At 36.9% G+C, this 24839-nt stretch overlaps 1 protein-coding gene across 1 annotated transcript; it reads right to left on the reverse strand.

Moving 5' to 3' along the window:
- Positions 1-22115: 22115 nt before the first annotated feature.
- On the reverse strand, positions 22116-22800 carry LOC140824239 (uncharacterized). Its single transcript, XM_073185835.1, has 2 exons — positions 22394-22800; positions 22116-22170 (listed from the first exon to the last, which is right to left on the reverse strand). The coding sequence occupies exons 1-2, from the start codon at positions 22798-22800 to the stop codon at positions 22116-22118; spliced, it is 462 nt and encodes a 153-aa protein (XP_073041936.1).
- Between the last annotated feature and the right edge of the window lie 2039 nt (positions 22801-24839).

Raw genomic sequence — 24839 nt, forward strand, 5'->3', positions numbered from 1 at the left:
TTCGTGAGCTTCTCGCAACTGGAAAAAGGCATAATCCTTTACAAGAACACCGCTCTAAAACCAACTGTCACGAACCGTACTTTTTAACTACTTTAAATTTGCGGAAAATTAAAAATTTTCTTAAATAAGTATAACTTATCAAACTTTGTTAATAAATATTTGCTCGTCTAAAATATTTGGAATAAAACAACTTTCAATAGTTGCGACAAGTAAAGTTTAAAACATTGAAAACACCACTCCTTAAAATCAGAATAATTGACACATGCATAAAATCTTAAAACATGGGCGGTCCTCGGGTTTAGCCTCCAACACAGCCCAAGCCATCTCACTAGTCCCCACCCCTCATGTCCTCAAATTCATCCTCACCTGCATCGATCAAGTCTAGTGAGTCTAAAGACTCAACATGTATAAACTGTGTGGGGACCCAGACGCTAATTCATGTCTTAATCATTATTAATGTCAAATACAACAATTAAGAAAAGTGAGACTAAATTTTTTTATTTTTAAATATAAATGCGGAAACGTAATAGTAATCTATCTGATAAACATATCAATATCAAAGTATAAAACATGTCCTACATGTCTCTATCTCAACTAGGTTCAACATCTATACATCAAGTGCTGAATCATATTCTGCTTCTGGGCCCGGATCTCCACGCTAACTATAATCTCTCATCCTCTTCCTGATCCTGATCCTGATCCTGTTACACCTGTTGTCATGCACACATACAAACAAGACAGCAGCCGGATAACTCCGGTGAGAATTACATTCCCTGTATAAATCATGTATACATTCATTTCATATAACAGATATAAAAGCATGAAATAGATATTTCATAACATGTATCAAATCAGAAACATAAATCAGTACAAACTCTGAATCACACGAATCAATACAAAATCTGAATCACACTCCGTGATTCTTAGACTCTGACTCGACTCTTCCTAATCTAGGGATCCCAATCTGAATAAGAACATACACCCACCTACACTCTCGATCGGGGTGGTGATACGTTCTTATTCACAGACTTTGGCCCTTTCCATATCGAATATCAGTAATAGAAGAAACTCCAATTCTATCCACTTCGATATGACCAAACATCAGGTGTCTTGACCTATCCGTCACAGACTTTGGCACTTTCGCCAAATAACTATCCCGTGACAATGTGCAATGTGCCCGTGACGATTCCATCACTATCAGGCACCCTTGTCACGAGATCAATCGTCTACGACTAGGCGCATCCGCCTATGACTCAATACATAACTCAATAGATCAAAAATATTAATTTCATTCAATTGCAAATAACAATGCAATAAGGTAAAGTATGTGATTTTGAGAAACTCAAGTCAAGTCAACTCGATTTGTGCAATCCCGCATCAACATCAATTTATACCTTTCTCTTCTCGGTCTGACGAAGTCGAAGTCTCGAAGTCAAATCTGTCCTATATTCAATCTGAAATGACAATATCGAATAGTCTGTGTCAATATACAGCTCAATTCCCGCGTGCATTACAACTCGCATGCTCGCGCATATGCGCCCGTCCATGTCGCGCATATGCGCCAACTACTCTGGACTTCCCCTTGGCTTCTCGCATAGCTCGTGCATATGCACGAGGTCTTCTGCCACTCATGCGCATATGCATGGATCCTCTTCGCACATATCCGCGAGGTGTTCTGCCCTCGCACATAATTTGTGTTTTCTTCTGTCTTTTCCGGTCTAATTCTTTCCATCTATAATCACCTCAAATTATCATCAAATCATTTCAGATCACGGTAATTAAATTCTCGGCCCTTACATTTCTCCTTTCCTAAGATACGATTTCGTCCCCGAAATCACAGGCAGTCAACTCGTATATCACAGGTAATCATATCAGATACCAAATCAGATACAAGAAGGAGATATATACAAAAGCTACAAGAGAACTCACCTCAATAAAGCCATTCTAGAATCTCTGTCTCATCTCGGATTCTATCTTCTAATTAGCTTCTTCGATATTCTAACCATTCTATTGAACTCTCAACAGCAGAATAGTCTTCATTCTGAATTATCTTTCTTTTACTGATTCTGATTTCAATCTGGAATGATACTTCAAGAAATATAGTATCATAATATAACTCGAAGTTACTCTGATAAAATCAACCTCAAAATACTGGCTATAAAACATCAGTATATACCAATCACCAGCTCATAACAAATCAACATCAACAGCTGTTATCAAATCTGTTTAATTACAGTTAATTCAATATTCAATCTTCTGCCTCAAATATCAATGGTCATCTTCTGACGTTGGCATATTTAGTCTGTCTATTCTGAGTTGTCCTCATTTCTTTTCTGAATCAGCTTCATTTTTCCGTCACATCTCTAATCATATCAGGTCCAATATCAGGAACCTCAGAGATATCATCTCAATGAAGAGTGAATCTGCATTTTTTACCGTACAACGTCTCAACTAGTGCCATCTCTATACTCGTCTGATAATTGTGGTTATACGAAAATTGACCATATGGCAATGAATCCTGCCAATTAGTGCTAAAATCAAGTACTACAGCTCTAAGAATATTCTTCAAAATCCGGATAATCCATTCTGACTGTCCGTCAGTCGGTGAATGATATGCAATACTCAGATATAATCTTGTACCGAACTCTTGTTATACACTCTGTCAAACGTGTAAAGTCAACCAAAATCATGGTCTGATATAATCAACTCTCGGCACTCTATGTAATCTAATCACTTTTCTAACAGAAATTTCAATAATATAATCATATTTGTACGTCTTCATGTACGAGCTAGCACTCGCAGACTGGGTCAGTCTGTCACTGTCAACTCAAATCAATGCTCCATTTCGGAAGTATTATAGTAGTTTTGTCACGATATCCTTGGAAATGTGATTCCATTTCCATTCAGGAATCGATAAGCTATATAACCAATCTCCTAGTTTCTTTCTTTCTGTCTTCATATGTCGGCAATTCAGACATTTCAGTACAAACTCTGTCACATCTGATCTCATCTGTTTCTGTCAAAACTATCTTTTTAAATTATCATACATTTCTCTGCTATCAGGATCAATGTTGAATCATCTATTGTGTACTTCTGACAACATCAGTCATTTCAAACTCACAATATCTGACACAAACAAGTCAATTATTCACATACAATACAGTATCACATACCTGATATTCTGATCGATACCTTGCTCTGACTATTGATAATCAAGTTCTGCCCATTCTGATCAACTTTCTGAACTGTTTTAATTCTTAAAATCAGCTCTGGTTCGGCTTGAACGGGATCGACTGTATACAATTTGTATTCAATACTGCTCCAGAAAATAACAATTCTCAATCAGATTTAAAACAACAGTCAGATATAATAGCCATCTAAACTTATGCAACTACAAATTTCTGACACTGATATCAATCGCAGCCAACTAATCACGGCTTCACTATGCTAGATCAACAGATATATCATCTTCGGATATAACAAACTCTGAATACAATCCGTCTTAATCAAGATTCACATTTCAACAGTTTTTGTATACAATTTTCCAGTTCTCAGAATATTTAATACAGTACTCAGATATTTAACAAAATCAGTCATAATCTTCGAATATACCAGAATATCATAGACCAACTAATCAGAAAATCATCAAAATATTCTGAACACAGAGTTTATCAACTCACCAACATAGCTGATACATCCCTAACGAGAAACACTCAATCAGATGTAACTCTCGGTTTGTAAATCTGCTATCTGAACTTTCAAATCTTTCAATTCAATCGGTATCATTCGGTACGATGTTTTAAAATAGTTCTAAATCACTCAAGACTTGACTTCATTTAATCGTCGTACTAAACTATGACATCGAAACCCGAAACAAGCTCTATATCAAGTGTGAACTTTTCCCCAAACATGGAAGGCATGGAACTAAAATAGTGGTTTAAAAGTCATGGACAAGCGCCTAGGAGCTGGACAGTGTTGCGCTGCGGCACTAGGCGCTAGGCACTAGCACCGCGCCGGTAGCAGGGCCGCAGGTGTGGCACTAGACTTACGCAGAACGGGCACTGCGGCGCTAACCCTACGGACAACCAACCCAAAAGAACACATTTTGATGCAATTTTAAAAGTCACGCTCAAACGACTCGAACCGATATGACAAGACTCATCCTAGGATGCTTTGGCGATGATTCAAACTCACACGACGCCTCAAAACAACGATGCAAATCAGAAAACGCAACACAACCCGTGAACATGACACTTGGACAACAAAACGCTTCCTAGGACTTCTAATGCAACCAAGAGCCTATCGAAGCGAAACGAAGCACCAAAATCAAACCAACCTCATACTCAATATACCTAAACGCAGCAGCGATCACCCGAAGTTCCCCAACGAAGCCTGCAACCAATAAACTTCAAGAACACGTCAAGAACGCATTTTCATAAAATCACAGTTTGAGCAGTCCCACGAAAGCGATCATAACTCACTCGTTTCTTGTGTAAAATAATGAATTTACTGTCAAATCAAAGGTATAAAAAATTATTACGTTTTATACGTTGAAATCTTTTCATAAAATCGAACGAATTTTGCAATAATCGAAATGACAGCAGACACGTTTTTAGATCTAAAAATTTGGATCTAAAATCATTTCAAACGTTTTTGCTCAAACCTTTTCACAACCTATATGGATTTTCACGCATAATAAACATCACAACACATAATATGACGAGATAGATGCAGAGACAATAAAATATACATGTCTTGATCTTTTAAACTACCGAAATGACGATACTGAAACGGGAAGGATGCGAGGGTTGATACGGGACGAACGTGGCACGATTTTCTTGAAGAAAAATGGATGAGAATTGCTGGAAAATTGCTGAGGAAGGGGCGGCTACTAAAGCTCTTAGAACCCTAAATTCTCTTCAAAAAAATGAAATGAAGAGGCAAAGAAATGTGTGTGTGTGTGTGTGTGCGTTATCGTGAATGTGTTTGTTTAGAAGTGTGTATGCGTGTGATTAAGAGTTAACGTGTGTGTGTGTGTGAGAGTAATTAGGGGTAATAAAATTGCTTAATTAAGAATTAAAATGTTAATTAAAAAGTTAATCCCCACTACTTTTACAAAATACCCTAATTACAAAAATAAATTACACGATTGCTGAACTTTTAAAAGTTTAAAATCATAAATCACATAATAATTAAATTAAGCTTTTAAAATGCTAAAGACTAAAACATTATTTAAAATGCCCCAAATCCTAACTTAAAATAAAATACCACATTTTAAAATCGCCAAAATCGTCGCCGGTCTCTAATCCTCTATCCTGCATCGAATAATCGCCTGAAACATGAAACTGGAGAAAATATTTTAACGTGCATCACATTAACATAAATAATTTAAATTAATGCAAATTCATAAATCATGCATCTCTAAAATCATTTTAAACTTAAATAAATAATTTAACAATTTAAATAAAAAATGCATGGATTTTACATGTACTGAATTTGGGCTCTACAGAAATAATGAAATTTATTTGTTGGCATAACAATATTTCTGGAGCTGAGGTTTTGTCATCACCAAAAAAGAAAAATCTCTTTAACTCAATTGTTCAACATAGTAAAGAAGGTGATTGAGCTTAAGCAGAAGGCTGAGAAGCCAAAGAAGAATATTCAGGTAATCAAATATGTATCTGGACCACTAAGACCGGCACCAATTCCAATTGTTCTGATCTTCAGTGTGAGTGCTGTAAAGATAGTATAAAGTGAAGAAGTGGCTATCCAAAATGGGCTTCCAATAATTGACCCTAAAGCCAGGGGAATATACTTATAGAGCTAATGAAAGTAATAAGTGCGTAAAATTTCATCAACCTCTCCATGCAGAGTGTTGATGAAATTGAAAAATAAAAAATCAGCATATTCGACAGTTGGGTGGATTATCAAGCCAATGTTCATTTTGATACTATTTGAAATAAAATAAGCTCAAGGTTGTGACTAAGCTGGAGAAGAAGATTCTAAATTGGGCTGAGACCTTCTTGATCTCTCAAGCCTTGCAGCAGCAATAATTCATTGAAATGAAGCTAAAGGAAAGTGTATTGCGTCAAATTGCAAGAAAATTTCTATGAACATTGCCCAACGGCTCGAGATGATGTTGTGGTAATCAGCCAACTTGAAATGAATGCATTGTCCATTTCAATGGTTTTTGAGGATTGGTTTGGGCACCTTTGAAAGTGATTCAAACTGATTAAATGATATAAGGGGGATCAGTACTTGCGTATGTTAGTTTATTTATGGTGAGAACTGAACTGATAACTGCTTGAACTGATCAAATCAGTTTGAAAACAATTGTTAAACAGTTAAGTATACAAGATATGTTTATGGATGTTCGGAGACTTCAACTGGTCCTACGTCACCCCTTCTACCACCTTGGGTAGGTTCTTGTAAGGTCCAAAATTAACGACGTAATCTAACTGCATGCAAATCTAGGGAAAATGGGAAATAGCTAATTAAATCACTTTAATCTAGGGAAAATGGGAAATAGCTAATTAAATCACTTTAATTGCTTAAATTGATTATTTTTGATATGTTTATATGTTTTTAAGTATTTTTCTACTTGAATGCATAAAACTGTATCATGATCAGAAGTGTTACACCCATACAATCTAAATTTAATATATTTTAAGATGTTAATATTGAAGTATCGAATAAATGTATTAAATCATTATTTAATAACTTTTAGAAAAACAATATACATCATAATTCAGATTTAAAGATTAACATACAAATAAAGAATTGCAATGAATATCTTATAAAATAATGGTGTTAGCCCAAAAAGATTAAATATGATCATTTTAAATGAATTTTTCTTAATTAATTAGAAAATTTTCAGCAAATGCTCTGAATTAATTAGAATGTTTTCAATATAGTATGTCGATAAATGTTTTTCCATATGAGTTAGTGATTGAGTCCTTATGAACATTTAAAAAAATGTGTCTTTAATTATAGTAACGGTGTCTAATAATTTAAAATATTAAATGAAACAAATTATCAAGATAAAAAATTAATTAGGAAATTCAAGAATATGTGATTACTCAATTAGTTTAATTGACACGCTCTTTAGTTTGCTGATTTAATAGATGTTAAATCCACAAACACTGAGTTTGACAAGAATTCTTGTAGAATAAAATACAATTATAATAAATTACTTGATTGTATATGTAATAAAATTTTGTATATTTCATATATGTTTGGTTTATTTCTTTTATAAGGTTGAAATTTTATATATTATGATATAATATTGTTATACATCTTAACATCGATAAATTCACTAAAAATTTATATTATTAATTTCCGCTGCCATATAATTCTGGTTTCGCCCCGAAATTTTGTGTATTCGTTTGTTTGAATTTATTATTCCTCATTTTACCAAGACTCGTAATATTTCAAACTTGAAAGTGAATATTAATTTAAAGAAATGATAATAGTTATATATTGTAATAAACATATTTACCCCTCACGATACTGATAAAACTAACTTAAAAATAATATGTTGACGAACATATTCTCAGGAATCTAAAAATACAACTCAAATGTCATCTTTGACACTCAATTTTGATTGACTGCCAAAATGTCTCAACAACCCACATTTTTTGTACAAGATAGTAACATCACTATTTTGAAATCAAAATGATATTTTTCATTTTATATCAAGAATTCGTGATTGAAAATCGATAATATTAGATATATTTATATATATATATATATATATATATATATATATATATATTAATATAAACTCGTGTGAGCTCATTTAGGCTCACCCTTAAATAAATCGACAAAATTTCAACCCAACTTACTCAAACTATTTGGCAGTGCAGGCCAAACTAACAGATCCAACCCAAATTGACGACTCAAATCACATTGATCTTTTACCATTGTGGGGACCCGGACGCTAATCATCTTCTTAATCATCGTTGGGATTTAATTATCAGTTCTGATAAACAGGGTCTAAAAATTTTTATTTTTAAAATGTAAATGCGGAAGGTAATGGAATCTAAATAATATACATCTCAGTATAAAATACATTTCAGTATAAAAGTACAATATTGTACAATCTAAGTCTAAGGTTCTGTTACTAAGTTCAAGTAATAAACCAAATCTACAGTAAGTCCGGAATCACCACGCTAACTCTTCTTCTCTCCTCATCCTCTTGACCCCGATCCAGTCCCACCTGTTGTCATGCACACATACAAAACAAGACAACAGCCGGATAAATCCGGTGAGAATAAATCCCAGTATAAAACATGGTAAACATGCATATACATAAAGTTAATCATGAAATATTCTATCATGAATATAATTCAAATCAATAGATTTCATAATCTATGAAATTTAATCAAGATAAGCATGCAACTCGAATCAGATAAACATGCTACTCAAATCAAATCATAAAAACATGTTATCATGACTGAAAGCAATAACAATGGGTTTCATAGTCTATGAAACCACATCTATAAACACATGCAGTTCTAGTCAAATCCTGTCTAGACTCGACTCAACTATAACTCTAGGGATCCCGGTGTGAATAAGACGTCAATGGCTGTCACCTACCCTCCCACTCGGGGTGACTGTACGTCTTATTCCTAGACTTCGGTCTGAGCTGTATCAACGAGTGCAATAGGAGTCAGAGCTGCTCCTAAGCTGAGATACACCGAACATCTAGAAGTCTGACTGTTTCTGTCAAACTTTCCTATCTCAAATGCAATGTATAACAATCTGTAAACAAAGCATGCTCATTTCAAAAGATTTGAATATAAAGTCTATAAACAAATCATAATCATATCAGAAAATAAACAATAATCAAGTATGTGATTTTATTGGGAAACTCAAATGCGATCTGATTTGAGTTATGTCTTCCCGAATATCACATGAATTATACCTTTGTCGTCCCTGTCTGACGAAGACGATGACCTGTATTCAACTCTGTCCATATCCAATCTGAAAAGACAATATCGAATACATAGTATCAATGAATAACTCAATTCACAATCTGTTCTGATCAATACTCAACTCAGTACATAATCTGATCCATATCTGAACAAGATACAATTCAATTCATGTCATCGCTATCACAATACAATCTGAATCATATCAGAATCTGATTAATCTAAATCAACTGATGTTTCGACGGCATACTAATACAATCTGAATAACCCCGTCAATCTGAACATCACAAATATAATACTGGAACTCATAATCTGTGTCAACATAATTCCTACTCTGAATATTAACACAATTCTGATATAGAATCTCAGTCAATATCTTTCAAAAATCATAACAAATACATAAACAATCTGTTCTTCAATTTGACTTCAATTATACGATATCTACGGTAGTAGAAACATCATATCTGATTCATATTCAATTCTGACAATATCATATTTTCAAATCTTGTCTAAACGTAACAAAACTTACGTCCAGTTGTAGCTGTCGTTGCTAGGAACTCAGTACTGAAGTCAGATTTAAAATCTGACGGGCGGATCTTTTATAACCTTCAAATCTACGAAAGAAAAGGCGTAAGGATTTCTTGGAGAGAATCCTCGGCTCTTGCTGATAGCTTCTGAAGGAACAAAGTGTTTATATTTATATATATATATATATATATATATATATATATATATATATATATATATATATATATATATATATATATATATATATATATATATATATATATATATATCAACTTGAATGCTAGGATACGTGGCTCATTCTTCACAATTCTTATGCGGCGCTCGAGCGGTAACAAACTACCGCTCGGGCGCCGAGCACTCTGTCCGAAGCTTAGCTTATTATCGATTGGCGCTCGGGCGGTAACTTTCTACCGCTCGGGCGCCACAAGTTCTGTCCGAATGATGTTCCTATTGAACACTGGCGCTCGGGCGGTCATATTCTACCGCTCGGGCGCCAGATGTTCTGTTCAACATCTTCACTTAAAATGTACCGACGCCCGGCTTCCTTGTTTTAGCTCCTGATATCTCAATTCTGTTAATTAATCAATGTCTGATTACCGGAATTAATTCTCGGGCATTACAACCGTGTTTTATTTAAATAATTTATAATATAAACCGCAAAAAAATTTCGGTTGCAAAAAACTTTATTTTAAACACAAAATTCTAGCAAACTGTCAAATGAGGACATGAAAAAAATTAATAAGACACCAAAGAAAAATTCACAAATCGATAATGAGTTATTTCTAAACTTTAATTAATTTAATTTACATAATAAAAAGATAAATAAAAAATTAAATCATTGGATTAAAAATAACATATTATAATGTGGATAAACATAAAAAAACAAATTACTAATTTACATAACGAAAGATATCGTTGAATAAAAATAACATATTATAATGTGAGTAGACATAAAAAAATTAAATACTAATACTAACACATAATATGAATAAGGAGAAAGAAAATACATATTTAAAACAAGCAATTAATGTAAAACAAGCAATTATTAAGGAGATAAAGGACATAAAAAATTAAATACTAATAATCACACATATTTAAAATATGAATAAGGAGAAAGAAAATACATATTTAAAGCAAGTAATTAATGTAAAACAAGCAATTATTAAGAAGATAAAGGAAAATTCATATATGAAGTCACATGTTTATATATATATATATATATATATATATATATATATATATATATATATATATATATATATGTTAATAAATCTTATTAACATATATATATATATATATATATATATATATATATATATATATATATATATGTTAATAAATCTTATTAACATATATATATATATAATAGATTTATTAACTTTTGTCAGAAGAATAACTTTTCAGACCTTATTTTATTAAATAAAATTTTGAAATCCGAGTTTATTTTTTTAATAAAAAAAAACCTTTTTTGTCAAAGAAATGATTCTTCAGGGGATCCGAGGAATGATTCTTCGGTTTTAAACCCTTTTTTTTAAACCCAACGTTTGGGGGATCCGAGGAATGAATCTTCGGTTTATCGAAGAAATGAAATTCCAACCATTTTATTATAGAATTAGATTTTTAAAAAATATATAATATAATCAAATCATCCATTTAAAAAAAATCATCCGGCCATGACGACATGTTTTATCAAATGAATTTTTTTTTAGAAATATATAAAATTAGTATGTTTATCATGCTTGATACTCACGGGAAATTTAGGGTCCGATTCCAGCAAGTATCACTAGTCTAGACGCAGGTTTCAAATATGTCCCGAGCCTGAAATTACGAATAAGAGCGTTAGAAGGGGGTCAGGAGGGTGTCCTGGCATAGCCTCTCCGATGCCCAAGTAAGAGACTGAGGATATAAGTGGAGAGCAGCTAAGGGTGCTGCTGAAAAACAATATAGTGAATGAATTAACTGAACATTCAAACCTGGTATTTATAGGAGAATACCTGGGTCCTTGATGGGCCTATCTTCTATTTGGGCTAGGGATGGTGTAATGCCCGAGATTTAATTACTGTAATCATACGTTGATTAATGGACATGATTGAAGTTATACGAACTTGAAATGAAGAGGCAGGGCATCTTTACATTATTAGCCAAGATCTTGGACCGAACATCTCAAGATGTTGGACTAAACATCTCGAGATGAGATGTTGGACCGAACATCATTAAGATATTGGACTGAACATCTCGAGATGAGATGTTGGACCGAACATCTCAAGAGGTTAAGCCGAACATCTCGCGCCCGAGCGGCAGAAAAGAACCGCCCGAGCGCCAATTTGACTTTTTGGACAGAATGTTTGGCGCACGAGCGGTAGAATATTACCGCCCGAGCGCCAGGAGATGTTCAACCGAGTATCTCGACAGAAAATTCCGCGCCCGAGCGGTAAAGATTTACCGCCCGAGCGCCAATGGATAATAAGCTAATATCCGGGCAAAAAGTTCCGCGCTCGAGCGGCACTTTACGACCGCCCGAGCGCCACCTGGAAAACATGAAATGTGCCACGTTTTGTAAACAAGCACGGTAAGTGTGTATATATATATACCTACGGTTCTTTCTTCAGAAAGAGGAAAGAAAATGGAAACGAAGGGAAACGCTGGTATAAATTGAATCTTACGAGAAATCCATCCGTCTGTTTTTAAATCGGACTTCAGTACTGAGTTCCTAGCAACGCAGGCTACAACTGGACGTAAGTTTTGTTACGTTTAGACAAGATCTGAAATTATGATATTGTCAGAATTGAATACGAATCAGATATGATGTTTCTGATATAATAGATATCATATAATTGAAATCAGATCGAAGAACAGACTGTGTATGAAATTGTTATGATTTTTGGTGTTGATTTGACTGAGATTTGATATCAGAATTGTGTTATTATTCAGATTATGAATTGTAATGATACTGATTATGAATTCTGGTATTATATCTACGATGTTGAGATTGACGGGGTTACCGAGACTGTATTATTATGCCGTCGAAACATCGGTTGATTTAGATTGATCAGATTCAGTAATGATTTTGATTATATCGTAATATCGTTGATATGAATTAGATTGTACCTTGTTCAGATATGGATCAGATTATATACTGATTTGAGTATTGATCAGAACATGTTTTGAATTGAGCTATATACTGATATTGTAATTATGTGATTGTCATTACCAGACTGGGTATGGACAGATTGGAATACAAGACCTCGTCTTCGTCAGATCGAGAAGATAAAGGTATAAATAAATGTTGATTCGGGATTGCACAACTCGAGTTAGGTTTGACTTGAGTTTCCCTAAATCACATACTTTATTGTATTGCATTGATATTTGCAGATTATCAGATTGATATGTTATTCTATTGACTTAGAGTAGAGTCAGAGTCCGAGTCTAGGGCAGATCAGCCTAGCTATGGCAGAACCGCTGAGTCTTTCTCAGAACCGATAAGACTCTAGACTTACGGTGTATCGAAGAGCTTTAGATGTAGATCGACGTCTATCTCAGACACTCGATACAGCATACCAAAGTCTAAATTAGATCGGGATCCCTAGATTTAAGATAAGATAAGATTAGATCACGAGTCATTGATTCATGTAGTCAGACTAGATACATGTTTTGATGTTTGTTTATGCTTTTATATATGTTTTATATGATTGTATTTAATACATTGTTTATACTGGGATATTTATATCTCACCGGAGTTATCCGGCTGTTGTCTTGTTTGTATGTGTGCATGACAACAGGTGGGACAGGTACAGGGTCACAGAGGTGAAGACAGATCGAGATTAGAGTGGTGATTCCGGACTTGGACTAGAGATAGGGTTTAAACACTTGATAGTTAGGTGTTGAACCTGAGATGTAAATTATTGTATAATGTTTGAGATTTATACTTTTATACTGATATGTATAGGAGTTTGATTCCATTACCTTCCGCATTTTTAAAAAAAAATTTAGACCCTGATTACTATAATTGATTAATTAGTCCCAATGATGATTAAGAACTTGATTAGCGTCCGAGTCCCCAAAACAGGTGGTATCAGAGCGATAGATCTGTTAGATTGAGATAGAAGAGAATGAGCGGGGTAGATGAGTTTTCTTTCCTTGCATGTGATTGCTAGCATGTAATTTATTATCGTGTTGACTTACATGTGTGCTAGCATGAGACTATGTGTTACTGCTTTGAAATACATGTTATCTAATTATCTGATTTGGATTGGTAATATGTATTATTGAATATGAATCAGATTTGATTCTTGATCAGCAGTAAGATGATTAGAGAAAGATTAGAACATATTTGTTGTATTGGGTTACTAATGCTTTTGGGTAATCAGATATACCTCCCCGAAGAATTTCGGAAAGAGGTAGTACTTTAATTGAACAGACAGATATGTCCGAAACTCAGATGGAAACACAGTTGAAGAGGTTTCAGTCGTTTCAACCGCCGATTCTGAAGGGTACTGAGACGTCAGCAGATTGTGAGAATTGTCTTGAGGACACAGAAATGTTATTTGAATTTCTTGATTTCACAGATGATTGTAGAATCAAGTTGATTGAGAATCAGTTGCAAGAGACTGCAAGAAGATGGTGGTTACTAACCAAAGGAGCCTTAGAACAGGGTTGAATTCTATCAAAGATTTTCCCCGTATCGTATAGAGAGGACAGAAGTGAAGAGTTTTCAAACCTGAGACAGGGTCAGATGAGTATTGATGAGTACTTGGCACAGTTCTTCACCTTGCTACGTTTTGTCCCTCATGTGGCTAGAAATGATGATGTTATATCTAGTTGGTTCATTCAGGGATTGAATCCAGAGATACGTACATTGGTGAATGTGAAACGATCGATTAGTTTTGCTGATACATTAAATAGGGCCAAAAGAGCAGAAATAGTTCTGATGGGACAACAGGGAGCATCGTATGATCTTCCAGTACCAAATCCACAGCAACTGCATTCTAGAGTTGAGATTGGCATCCGCAGTGGTAAAAAGAAAGAACCATTGAAAATTCAAAAGAAACAGTTCAAGAAGTTAGGAAGTGGCTCGTCTAGCTCCAGTGGTTCCAGCCCGAGCTATACTAGGGTATATTGCAGGACTTGTGGAGGGAGACATTCCACAGAGCAATGCCAGGGAGTTACTGGTAGATGCAATATTTGTAAACAGCCGGGACACTTTGCTAGAGTCTGTCCCCAGAAAGGTTCTCAAAGATTTTAGGGAACAGAACTGTCTGAGGACAACGACTGAGGAACAGACCCAAAACACACCACAGGTACTATTTTTTTATGAGTACATCGCATATGTATTGATATATACTAATACATTCTTTATGATTATCTGTGACTGAGTTGTATGGAGATATGCTGTATCTGCTGGGTTTGTTCGTACTGTAGTATTGATTTCCTGGTTTGTTGGGAAAAATGTTGATATCAGATATTTCTGTGAAATATTATATGTACTGCAGTAAGATAAGAATAAGATTGAGTTAGATTATGTTGTACTGTGTTATCTGATTTTGGTTGCATTACTGACATCGATATGATGATCAAGTACAGAGATATTGTAGAATTATTTCAGAAATGGTAAGATTCAGACAAGATATGGCTGACAAACGGAGACTCCCTGGTAAGGATTCTAGATTTAGAATTCCTTTAATATATGCATTGTCTATGACTCAATTATTACAGAAAGGAGCAGATAGCATCCTTATGTATTCAGTAGATGTACTGAAATCGAGCCTAGTATTGGCAGATTTGCCAATGATATACGAATTGGCTGATGTTTGCCTAGATAAGATTTCAGATTTACTTTATATTAGAAAGATAGATTTCAGAATTGAATCGATATCAGGTACTGTTTGTTGATGCTTTAGAATTTAGCACAGAATGACATTGAATGTACAGAATGAATTGAAAGAATTGAAAGATCAGTAGAAGAGTACTGACCAGGAGTTACATCTGATTTAATGTTTCTCTATGGCATGTTTCAGTATGTCCAGAGATATTCTGTTGATTTCATGCTTGTTGTATCTATGATATTTTGATATACTTGCAGCATCTGATTGACTGAATCGAATATCTGATTGATTGTATTGAATACTCTGAGAACTGTGATTATTGTATACAGAAATTATTCAGATATGAATCCTGCTTGAAACACATTGTATTCAGAATATGTGATATCTGAAGTTAGTATACTGATTGATTTTAACACAGTTGAGATTGTGATCAGTGGCTGAGAATGATACAGAGAGATCAGAAATGTTAGAAATTTATTTTTGGGTCTGAATTGACATATTATCATATACGATTGTTGTTTTGTGTTTTCTTGAGTATTATTATATTTCTACAGCCGTATTTGATACAGATCATTGTGAACCATTGAGATTATATACAGTTCAATCCGAATCAGAACTGAATTCGAGAATTTCATTGATTTAGAAATGTGATCAAAATATTCAAAACTAGATTTCGATAATCAGAACAGAGCATCGATCAGAGTAACAGATATGGGATTCGTACTGTATGAGAATAAGTATCTGGGTGATGTCAAATGTTTCAGAATTGTACAACAGAATTTGATATTGATAGTCAGAACCGAATACCAGGTAGGTATTTTTCTTTAATTTATATTATTAACTGATTTTTGTATCAAATAGTTCGAATTTGAAATGACAGATAGGGTCAGAAGCGCACAGAAATGGACGCAGTATTCGTTCAGGTAACAGAAAGTGTATAATATTCGAACAGACAGTTTTGATATAGACCGATTAAATCAGTTATGATAGAATTATGCTGAAATGTTGGTAGAATTCGTACTGAAATGTCTGAATCGCCAATAAATGAATATAGAAAGATAGAGATCAGAAGATTTATTACAGAATTTGTATATTCTGACTAGACATGGGGAGTATATTTCGATGAATTTCGTAATAAGATAACTATAATACTTTCCAGATTATGATATGACATGATTGTGATTGACAGATTGTTCAATCTAGATCTATTAGTTTGTACCAGATAACGTACAAACATGACCAAATGACACAGATCAATGTCAGAGAAGTGGTCAGAGTAATCAGAATGCCACGGTAGATTATATCAGATTGTAATTTTACTTGATTTTGTACTTGTGGCAGAACATACCATAAGTTTTCTCATATATTATTCATCGACTGACAGATAGCTAGAGTATATTATCCAAATATTGGACGATATTGGTAAAGTTGTAGTGCTGGATGTTAGCACTAATTGATATGACATATTGTCATTTTATGAATTATGGTACAATGATAGTCATCAGGTGAGTAATGAGATAATTACAAACGAGACATTGTACAGTAAGTACTACAGATTTCAGTAGTATAAGAATAATATCTCGGAGATACCTGAGATAAGATCTGATACGGTCAGAAATATGACCAAGAAAAGGGAACTAATTCAAAAAACAATGAAGATAGCTCAGACCAGACAGACTTAGTATGCCAACGCCGGATGGTGACGATTGGTATTTGATGTTGAAGATTTAATATATCCTTGAATGGGATAAACAGATTTGATAACAGCTAATGATAATGATTTGTTATAAGCTGTGGTTGGGTATATACGGATGTTGTATAGCCAGTATTGCGAGATTGATTTTGTCAGAGTTATTTTGAGATATAGAATCTAATATAAGATTGAGATTTCAGAATAGATTTATTGAGATGAGTTCTGATTTAAACTCTGTTATCCATTTCTTCTGATATATCTGAATTGATTGCTTGCGAGTTCGAGGACAAACTCAGATCTAAGAGGGGGAGAAATGTAATGCCCGAGATTTAATTACTGTAATCATACGTTGATTAATGGACATGATTGAGGTTATACGAACTTGAAATGAAGTGGCAGGGCATATTTACATTATTAGCCAAGATGTTGGACCGAACATCTCAAGATGTTGGACTAAACATCTCGAGATGAGATGTTGGACCGAACATCATTAAGATATTGGACTGAACATCTCGAGATGAGATGTTGGACCGAACATCTCAAGAGGTTAAGCCGAACATCTCGCGCCCGAGCGGCAGAAAAGAACCGCCCGAGCGCCAATTTGACTTTTTGGACAGAATGTTTGGCGCCCAAGCGGTAGAATATTACCGACCGAGCGCCAGGAGATGTTCAGCCGAGTATCTCGACAGAAAATTCCGCGCCCGAGCGGTAAAGAATTTCCGCCCGAGCGCCAATGGATAATAAGCTAATATCCGGGCAGAAAGTTCCGCGCTCGAGCGGCACTTTTCGACCGCCCGAGCGCCACCTGGAAAACATGAAATGTGCCACGTTTTGTAAACATGCACGGTAAGTGTATATATATATATATACCTACGGTTCTTTCTTCAGAAAGAAGAAAGAAAATGGAAACGAAGGGAAACGCTGGTATAAATTGAATCTTACGAGAAATCCATCCGTCTGTTTTTAAATCAGACTTCAGTACTGAGTTCCTAGCAACGCAGGCTACAACTGGACGTAAGTTTTGTTACGTTTAGACAAGATCTGAAATTATGATATTGTCAGAATTGAATACGAATCAGATATGATGTTTCTGATATAATAGATATCGTATAATTGAAATCAGATCGAAGAACAGACTGTGTATGAAATTGTTATGATTTTTGGTGTTGATTTGACTGAGATTTGATATCAGAATTGTGTTATTATTCAGATTATGAATTGTAATGATACTGATTATGAATTCTGGTATTATATCTACGATGTTGAGATTGACGGGGTTACCGAGACTGTATTGTTATGCCGTCGAAACATCGGTTGATTTAGATTGATCAGATTCAGTAATGATTTCGATTATATCGTAATATAGTTGATATGAATTAGATTGTACCTTGTTCAGATATGGATCAGATTATATACTGATTTGAGTATTGATCAGAACATGTTTTGAATTGAGCTATATAATGATATTGTAATTATGTGATTGTCATTACCAGACTGGGTATGGACAGATTGGAATACAAGACATCGTCTTTGTCAGATCGAGAAGATAAAGGTATAAATAAATGTTGATTCAGGATTGCACAACTCGAGTTAGGTTTGACTTGAGTTTCCCTAAATCACATACTTTATTGTATTGCATTGATATTTGCAGATTATCAGATTGATATGTTAATCTATTGACTTAGAGTAGAGTCAGAGTCCGAGTCTAGGGCAGATCAGCCTAGCTAAGGCAGAACCGCCGAGTCTTTCTCAGAACCGATAAGACTCTAGACTTACGGTGTATCGAAGAGCTTTAGATGTAGATCGACGTCTATCTCAGACACTCGAAGTGACTCCGAGATGTTTAGCGAGTCTAGTGGGTCTGACGAGAGTAGGACTTCCCTAGCAGATCCTAACTTTACCCTTGATTCTCATGAGGAGGAAGTCACCACCCATAGTCTCCCTGGAAAATAAGTTCGCCATGTAACCCAACAGATGAACATATCGAAGCCGATAACTTATGGTACGGTAACTTGTCATCCCTCATTTCTCCTACTAGCGAGTCAAAACTTAGGACTTTTTGGCATATTCCTTCCTCTTATCAGATCTGCATTCCTAGCCTAGAGGACCGGCCTTATCTTGCCCCTAAGGGCTGTTACACTTTCTTTCAGCACCATTTCGACACAGGCCTCCGCTTTCCCCTATGTGACTTCTTCCAGGAGTTGAGCAATTATTATCAAGTGCATCTAGGTCTGCTCACTCCCAATGCTCTCCGCTTGATAAGCTGTTTCGCTGTGTTATTCCAGGCCCTAGACCTCTCTTTGAATTGCAACACTTTGTCCTACTTCTTAGTTCTGTCCAGATCAAAAGAATGACCTTTTTATGTGACTTCTCGGTCTAGCCATAAGCTTTTCGAGGGGGCTCCTAATCATGTAAAGGACTGGAAAAAATATTTCTTCTTTATCCATCCACCCAAAGAAGTGACTTGTTCTACCGATTGGTACCCTACTTTCAACAAGCCTAAACTTTCCAAGGGTTACAAGAAAGATAAGGAGTATCTGCAGATAATGATTGTACTAGGAGACCGATGTTTTAGCATTCCCTAACTTCTATTTGAGGATATCCTGTTAAGTCCCGCGAAAATTAGGCTGAAGGAGGACGCCGGTAGATATTCTCATCTCTTCACCCTTTCTCTCTCTCTTTTTCTTATTGTTTTCTTTGGTAATATTCTCATTCGGTTCACTGTTTTTATTTGCAGGTGTTAGAATCATGAATGCCGCATTGCTTCACGAGGCTGCGGAAAAGAAGGCTGGGAGTTCATCCTCCGGCCCCCAGAAGTCAGTCGTTCCAGAAGTCACGATGGGCACAAAGGGAGACTATTATGCTGCTGAGAAGAAGAAAACAGGTTCTTGCTCTACTACTGCGAAGAGACATGCTAGCTCCCCTACTGTTGTGAAGAAGAAGACAGTCTCATCCTCCTTCGCCCCAAAGCGAGCCTCCTTTCCACCTCCTCGAGTCAAGTCCTCTCCTCCGTCTCGTAAGAAGAAGGCGTCCACTAATCCTAGCATGTCAGTCCCACCGCATGGTAAGCGCAAGATTTCTGAGATCTCAGTTGTATCGGTCTCTTCTCCAGAAGGGTCTGGGTCAGATAAGGGGCCTCCCCTTGAATCGGGGGTACATCCTCTATACACCCCGGATTCAGCTATCGTGGGGCGGGGTCCTACTCATCTGGATCATAATATAACGTATCAGCTTCCTTCCGACACAGATGAAGCGTTCATGAGTTCACTGGGGTGGTCTGAACTCACTCGCCGGACATGCAGCAGTATCACTGAGGTATACTTCTCCTTCTACTCTCTAGATTGATGTCCAATACATGTTTGATTTTTTTTTTTCGTCTTTTCACTCTTGTCTACTTATTCATGGCATGACGTATGTAGGGGAGTTGGTTGAGCGTGCTAACGCCACTCGATCTAACGCCTACCGAGACTTACACGAGGGCAAGGCTCTTCGCGAACAGCTCCAGGTTACTATTGACGAGATGAAAGTGACGCATGCTAAGGATCTTACGGAGTCCCAAGCTCGAGGTGACGAGCTCCTGAAGGAGAAACAGAAGCTTCAGCGACTGACAGAGGACCACGTGAAGGAGTACCAGAGGCTGAAGGAAGAGTTAAAGAATGCTCGAGTTGAAGCAGCAGAAATCCATAGGGACCTCAAGGACGCCCAGGCGCAACATGCTTCCGAAGCCTCTTCATTCGAGGAGGAATTCCTCAGGTCCGAGGAATTCAACGAGATCTGCGCCCCTAAAGCTTATCATTTCCTGAGGTGGGTTTCGTGGGTGCAGTCGGCCTCTTCAAGGCTCAGGGCTATCCTACGCCAGGCGCCCCTACTGACTTCATCGACATTGAAGGTTTCATAACGAGTCTCCCCCCTGATTCTTAGACCGAGCTCCTTTACTTATGTTATTTTTTCATTTACGTAGACATTGTATGCCTTCGGGCCATATTCTGTTATTTTCTGCACTGCTTTACTTTTCATATTATTATGCAACTAGGGATTTTATGACGTTTATATCTCTCTTTTTGCGGACTTTTGGTATGTATGAACTCGTTTTCTGCCATATTGAGTATTTTGTGTTTGCATTCACTCCTCCTTCTGAATTTATCTCTGATGCTTTTAAACCACTAGGGTGAATAAAATCGACAGAGTGAGAACTCCTCTGCTAGGCGATGCCTTAGTATGAAATTAAAAAGTCAACGCCCTCGCTCTCTAACTCCTCTGCTAGGCGATGCCGTAGCAGGAAAATAAAAATTCAACACCCCCACCCTCTAACTCCTCTACTAGGTGATAACTTAGCAGGAAAATAAAAATTCAACACCCTCGCTCTCTAACTCTTCTGTTAGGATCACCTTAGCAGGAAAATAAATTTTTTTCTCTTCTTCCCAACTCTGCTCCTCTGCTAGGCACAACCTAAGTAAGAAAATAAAATTTTTCTCTTCTCTACCTCTGCTCCTCTACTAGGCGATGCCTTAGTAAGAAAATAATATTTTTCTCCTGCACTCTGCTCCTCTACCGGGCGATGCCTTAGTAGGAAAATTTAATTTTTCTCCTGCACTCTGCTCCTCTATTAGGCGATGCCTTAGTAGGAAATTTAATTTTTCTCCTGCACGCTACTCCTCTACTAGGCTACGCCTTTGAAGGAAAATTTAATTTTTCTGCTGCACTCTGCTCCTCTACTAGGCTATGCCTTAGTAGGAAAATTTAATTTTTCTCCTGGACACTACTCCTCTTCTAGGAGATGCCTTAGTAGGAAAATTTAATTTTTCTCCTGCACTCTGCTCCTCTACTAGGCGATGCCTTAGTAGGAAAATTTAATTTTTCTCCTGGACGCTACTCCTCTACTAGGAGATGCCTTAGAAGGAAAATTTAATTTTTCTCATGCACGCTACTCCTCTATTAGGCGATGCCTTAGTAGGAAAATTTTAATTTTTCTCCCTCCACGCTACTCCTCTACTAGGCGATGCCTTAGTAGGAAATTTTTTTATCCTGGACGCTACTCCTCTACTAGGCGATGCCTTATAGGAAAATTTTAATTTTTCTCTTGCACGCTACTCCTCTACTAGGCGATACCTTAGTAGGAAAATTTAATTTTTCTCACCCTCAAAATACAACAACCTTTATGAGCTGAAAAGAAGAACTTGATTTTATTGAATCCCTACATAGGAAAATTCGAAATGAAATACATCAACAAAAAATCAAGAATAATATTTTCTAAGGTGATAAGCGTTCAAGGCCCTCTTCAATGTCTTGCCTTGCACATTCTCCAAGTAATAGGCTCCAGAGCTCAGCCACTCGATAACTTTGAAGGGACCCTCCCACTTTGGGTCCAACTTTACTCTCTGCTCTTCTTGCACCTTCCTCAGGACCAAGTCACCTACCTGGAAGTTTCTCTGAATGACCCTCCGATTATAAGACTGTGCATTGTGGTTCTTATAAGCTTCCATGTGAATCTGGCAGCCTCTCTTTTTTCTTCCAGAAGATCAAGGTCAGTGGCGCGTCTCGCACCATTGTCCTCGTCATAAAACATTACCCTTGCCGATTCCAGCCCAATCTCAGCCGGGAGCACTGTCTCATTACCATATACCAAATTGAAAGGAGTTTCTTTGGTTCCTTCTCTTGGAGTGGTTCGGTATGCCCATAAGACGCTTGGTAATTCATCCACCCAATTTCCCTTAGCATTGCCGAGTCGAACCTTCAGACCCTGCACCAGCGTCCGATTAGTCACCTTCACCTGCCCATTACTCTGCGGGTAAGCTACAGATGTAAAGACTTGTTGGATTTTCATCTCTTTACACCAGGCTTAGATCTTAGTCACTTGGAACTGTTTTTTATTATCAGATATCAATCTTCTAGGCACCCCATATCTGCACACTATATTCTTCCACAAGAATTTCAGGACGTCATTCTCAGTGATTCTTGCCAACGGCTCTACTTCCACCCATTTCGAGAAATAGTCAACTGCCACCAATAAGAATTTCTTCTGAGCAGGAGCTATAGGGAAAGGCCTCACAATATCTATTCCCCACTGCTCAAAGGGACAAGGAGCTAGGATAGTCTTCATCATCGTGGCCGACTGGTGTTGCAACCGGGCATGACGTTGACAACAATCACATGACATTATTAGTTCTCGGGCATCATGCAACACTGAGGGCCAGCAATAACCTGCGAGCAGCACTTTCCTAGCCAAAGCATAAGCTTCCAGGTGATTTCCACAGCACCCCTCGTGGACTTCTCGGAGCACATAATCATCCTCTTGATAACTCAAGCACCGAAGAAGAGGCCCTGCAAAAGACATTCAGTACAACACTTCAACTATCACATAATGCGAACACTTTATCTTCAACTTACGAGCTTCCCGAGAGTTATCAGGAAGCTTTCCCTCTTTCAGGTAATCAATTATGCCAGTTCTCAAATCCTCTTCCTCCTGTTCAACTGCGGGCGAACTCGTGTGAGGTGTGAATTCAACTTGGAATACCACATCTCTAGTCTTCCAACTTCCCATTGTTTCAGCCATTTTGGGTAGAGTGTCCGCCTTTTCATTTTCTTTCCTGGGAATCTGTTCAAATGTAATCTCTGTGAATTTCTCTCTGACTCTGTCCATTTATCGAGCATACTCAATAAGTTTTTCGTCTTTCACGTCATATATTCCCTTCATCTGTTGTGCCACCAGCTGTGAGTCAGAAAAAATAAGTACCCGGGTAGCTCCCACGTTTCGAGCTGCTCTAAGTCCTGCCAACACAGCCTCATACTCCGCCTCATTGTTGGATGCTCGAAAGTCCAACCTTACAGCTAACTTCACCTCATCCCCAGCTGGCGAAATCAGTACGACTCCCACCCCAGTTCCCTCCTTCGAAGAGGAACCATCCACATATACTTTTTCGAGGGTCCTCATTTTCTTGATGCACAGTCTCAACCGGAAAATCGGCTAAGGCTTGCGCTTTAATAGCTGTTCTTGGCTCATACTGGATATCATACTCTCCCAACTCAGTAGTCCACTTTACCAAATGGCCAGACATATCTGAATGAGTTAATATCCTCCCCAATGGACTGTTGTTGAGCACCACAATTTGATGAGATATTAAGTAGGGCCTCAAACGTCTCGCAGTCATCACTAAGGCTAAAGCCAATTTTTCCAATCCCGAATATCTTATATCTGCCCATTTTAGTTCATGTGAAACATAGTAGATTGACTGTTGAGCTGATCCCTCTTGCTTTACAAGGACCGAACTTACAGCTCCTTCAGTAGCAAATAAATATACCCTCAATGGCTCACCTCTTGCCGGTTTGGCCAGGACAGGCAGCTTAGCAAGGTACTTCTTCAACTCTCCAAAAGATTTCTTGCAATCCGGTCCCCATTCAAATTTATTTGCCTTACGCAGAATGTGGAAGAAGGGTAGGCTTCTATGAGTAGATCTCGAGATAAACCGTGCCAGTGCTGCAATCCTTCCTGTCAACTGTTGCACATATTTTGGTCCTTGCGGAGAAACCATCTCTTGGATAGCTCGGACCTTCTCAAGGTTAGCCTCAATCCCTCTCTCTGTCACCATAACCCAGAAACTTCCCACTCCCCACCCCAAAGATACACTTCTGAGGGTTCAACTTCAGTCCATAGGACCTAAGGGTGGAAAAGGTCTCCACTAATCGGGTATGAGCTGGGTTCAATCCTTAGACATTATCATGATGCCGTCTACATACACTTCGACATTTTTTCACACCTGCTCAGAGAATACTCTATCCATCAATCGCTGATATGTGGCTCCGGTATTTTTGAGTCCGAAGGGCATGACCACGTAACAAAAAGTTTTTTGAAAATTTTCCTCTATT

This window comes from Primulina eburnea, chromosome 2, assembly GCF_022965805.1.
Source record: "Primulina eburnea isolate SZY01 chromosome 2, ASM2296580v1, whole genome shotgun sequence".
Taxonomy (NCBI): domain Eukaryota; kingdom Viridiplantae; phylum Streptophyta; class Magnoliopsida; order Lamiales; family Gesneriaceae; genus Primulina; species Primulina eburnea.

What these genes read in the sequence shown, in the direction of transcription:
- LOC140824239 (XM_073185835.1), bottom strand. Translation starts at nt 22,800, where the DNA reads ATGAAAATCCAACAAGTCTTTACATCTGTAGCTTACCCGCAGAGTAAT. An exon ending in TCATTCAGAGAAACTTCCAG is followed by an intron (nt 22,171 to 22,393) that starts GTAGGTGACTTG and finishes TTTCCTATGTAG; the next exon opens with GGATTCAATAAAATCAAGTT.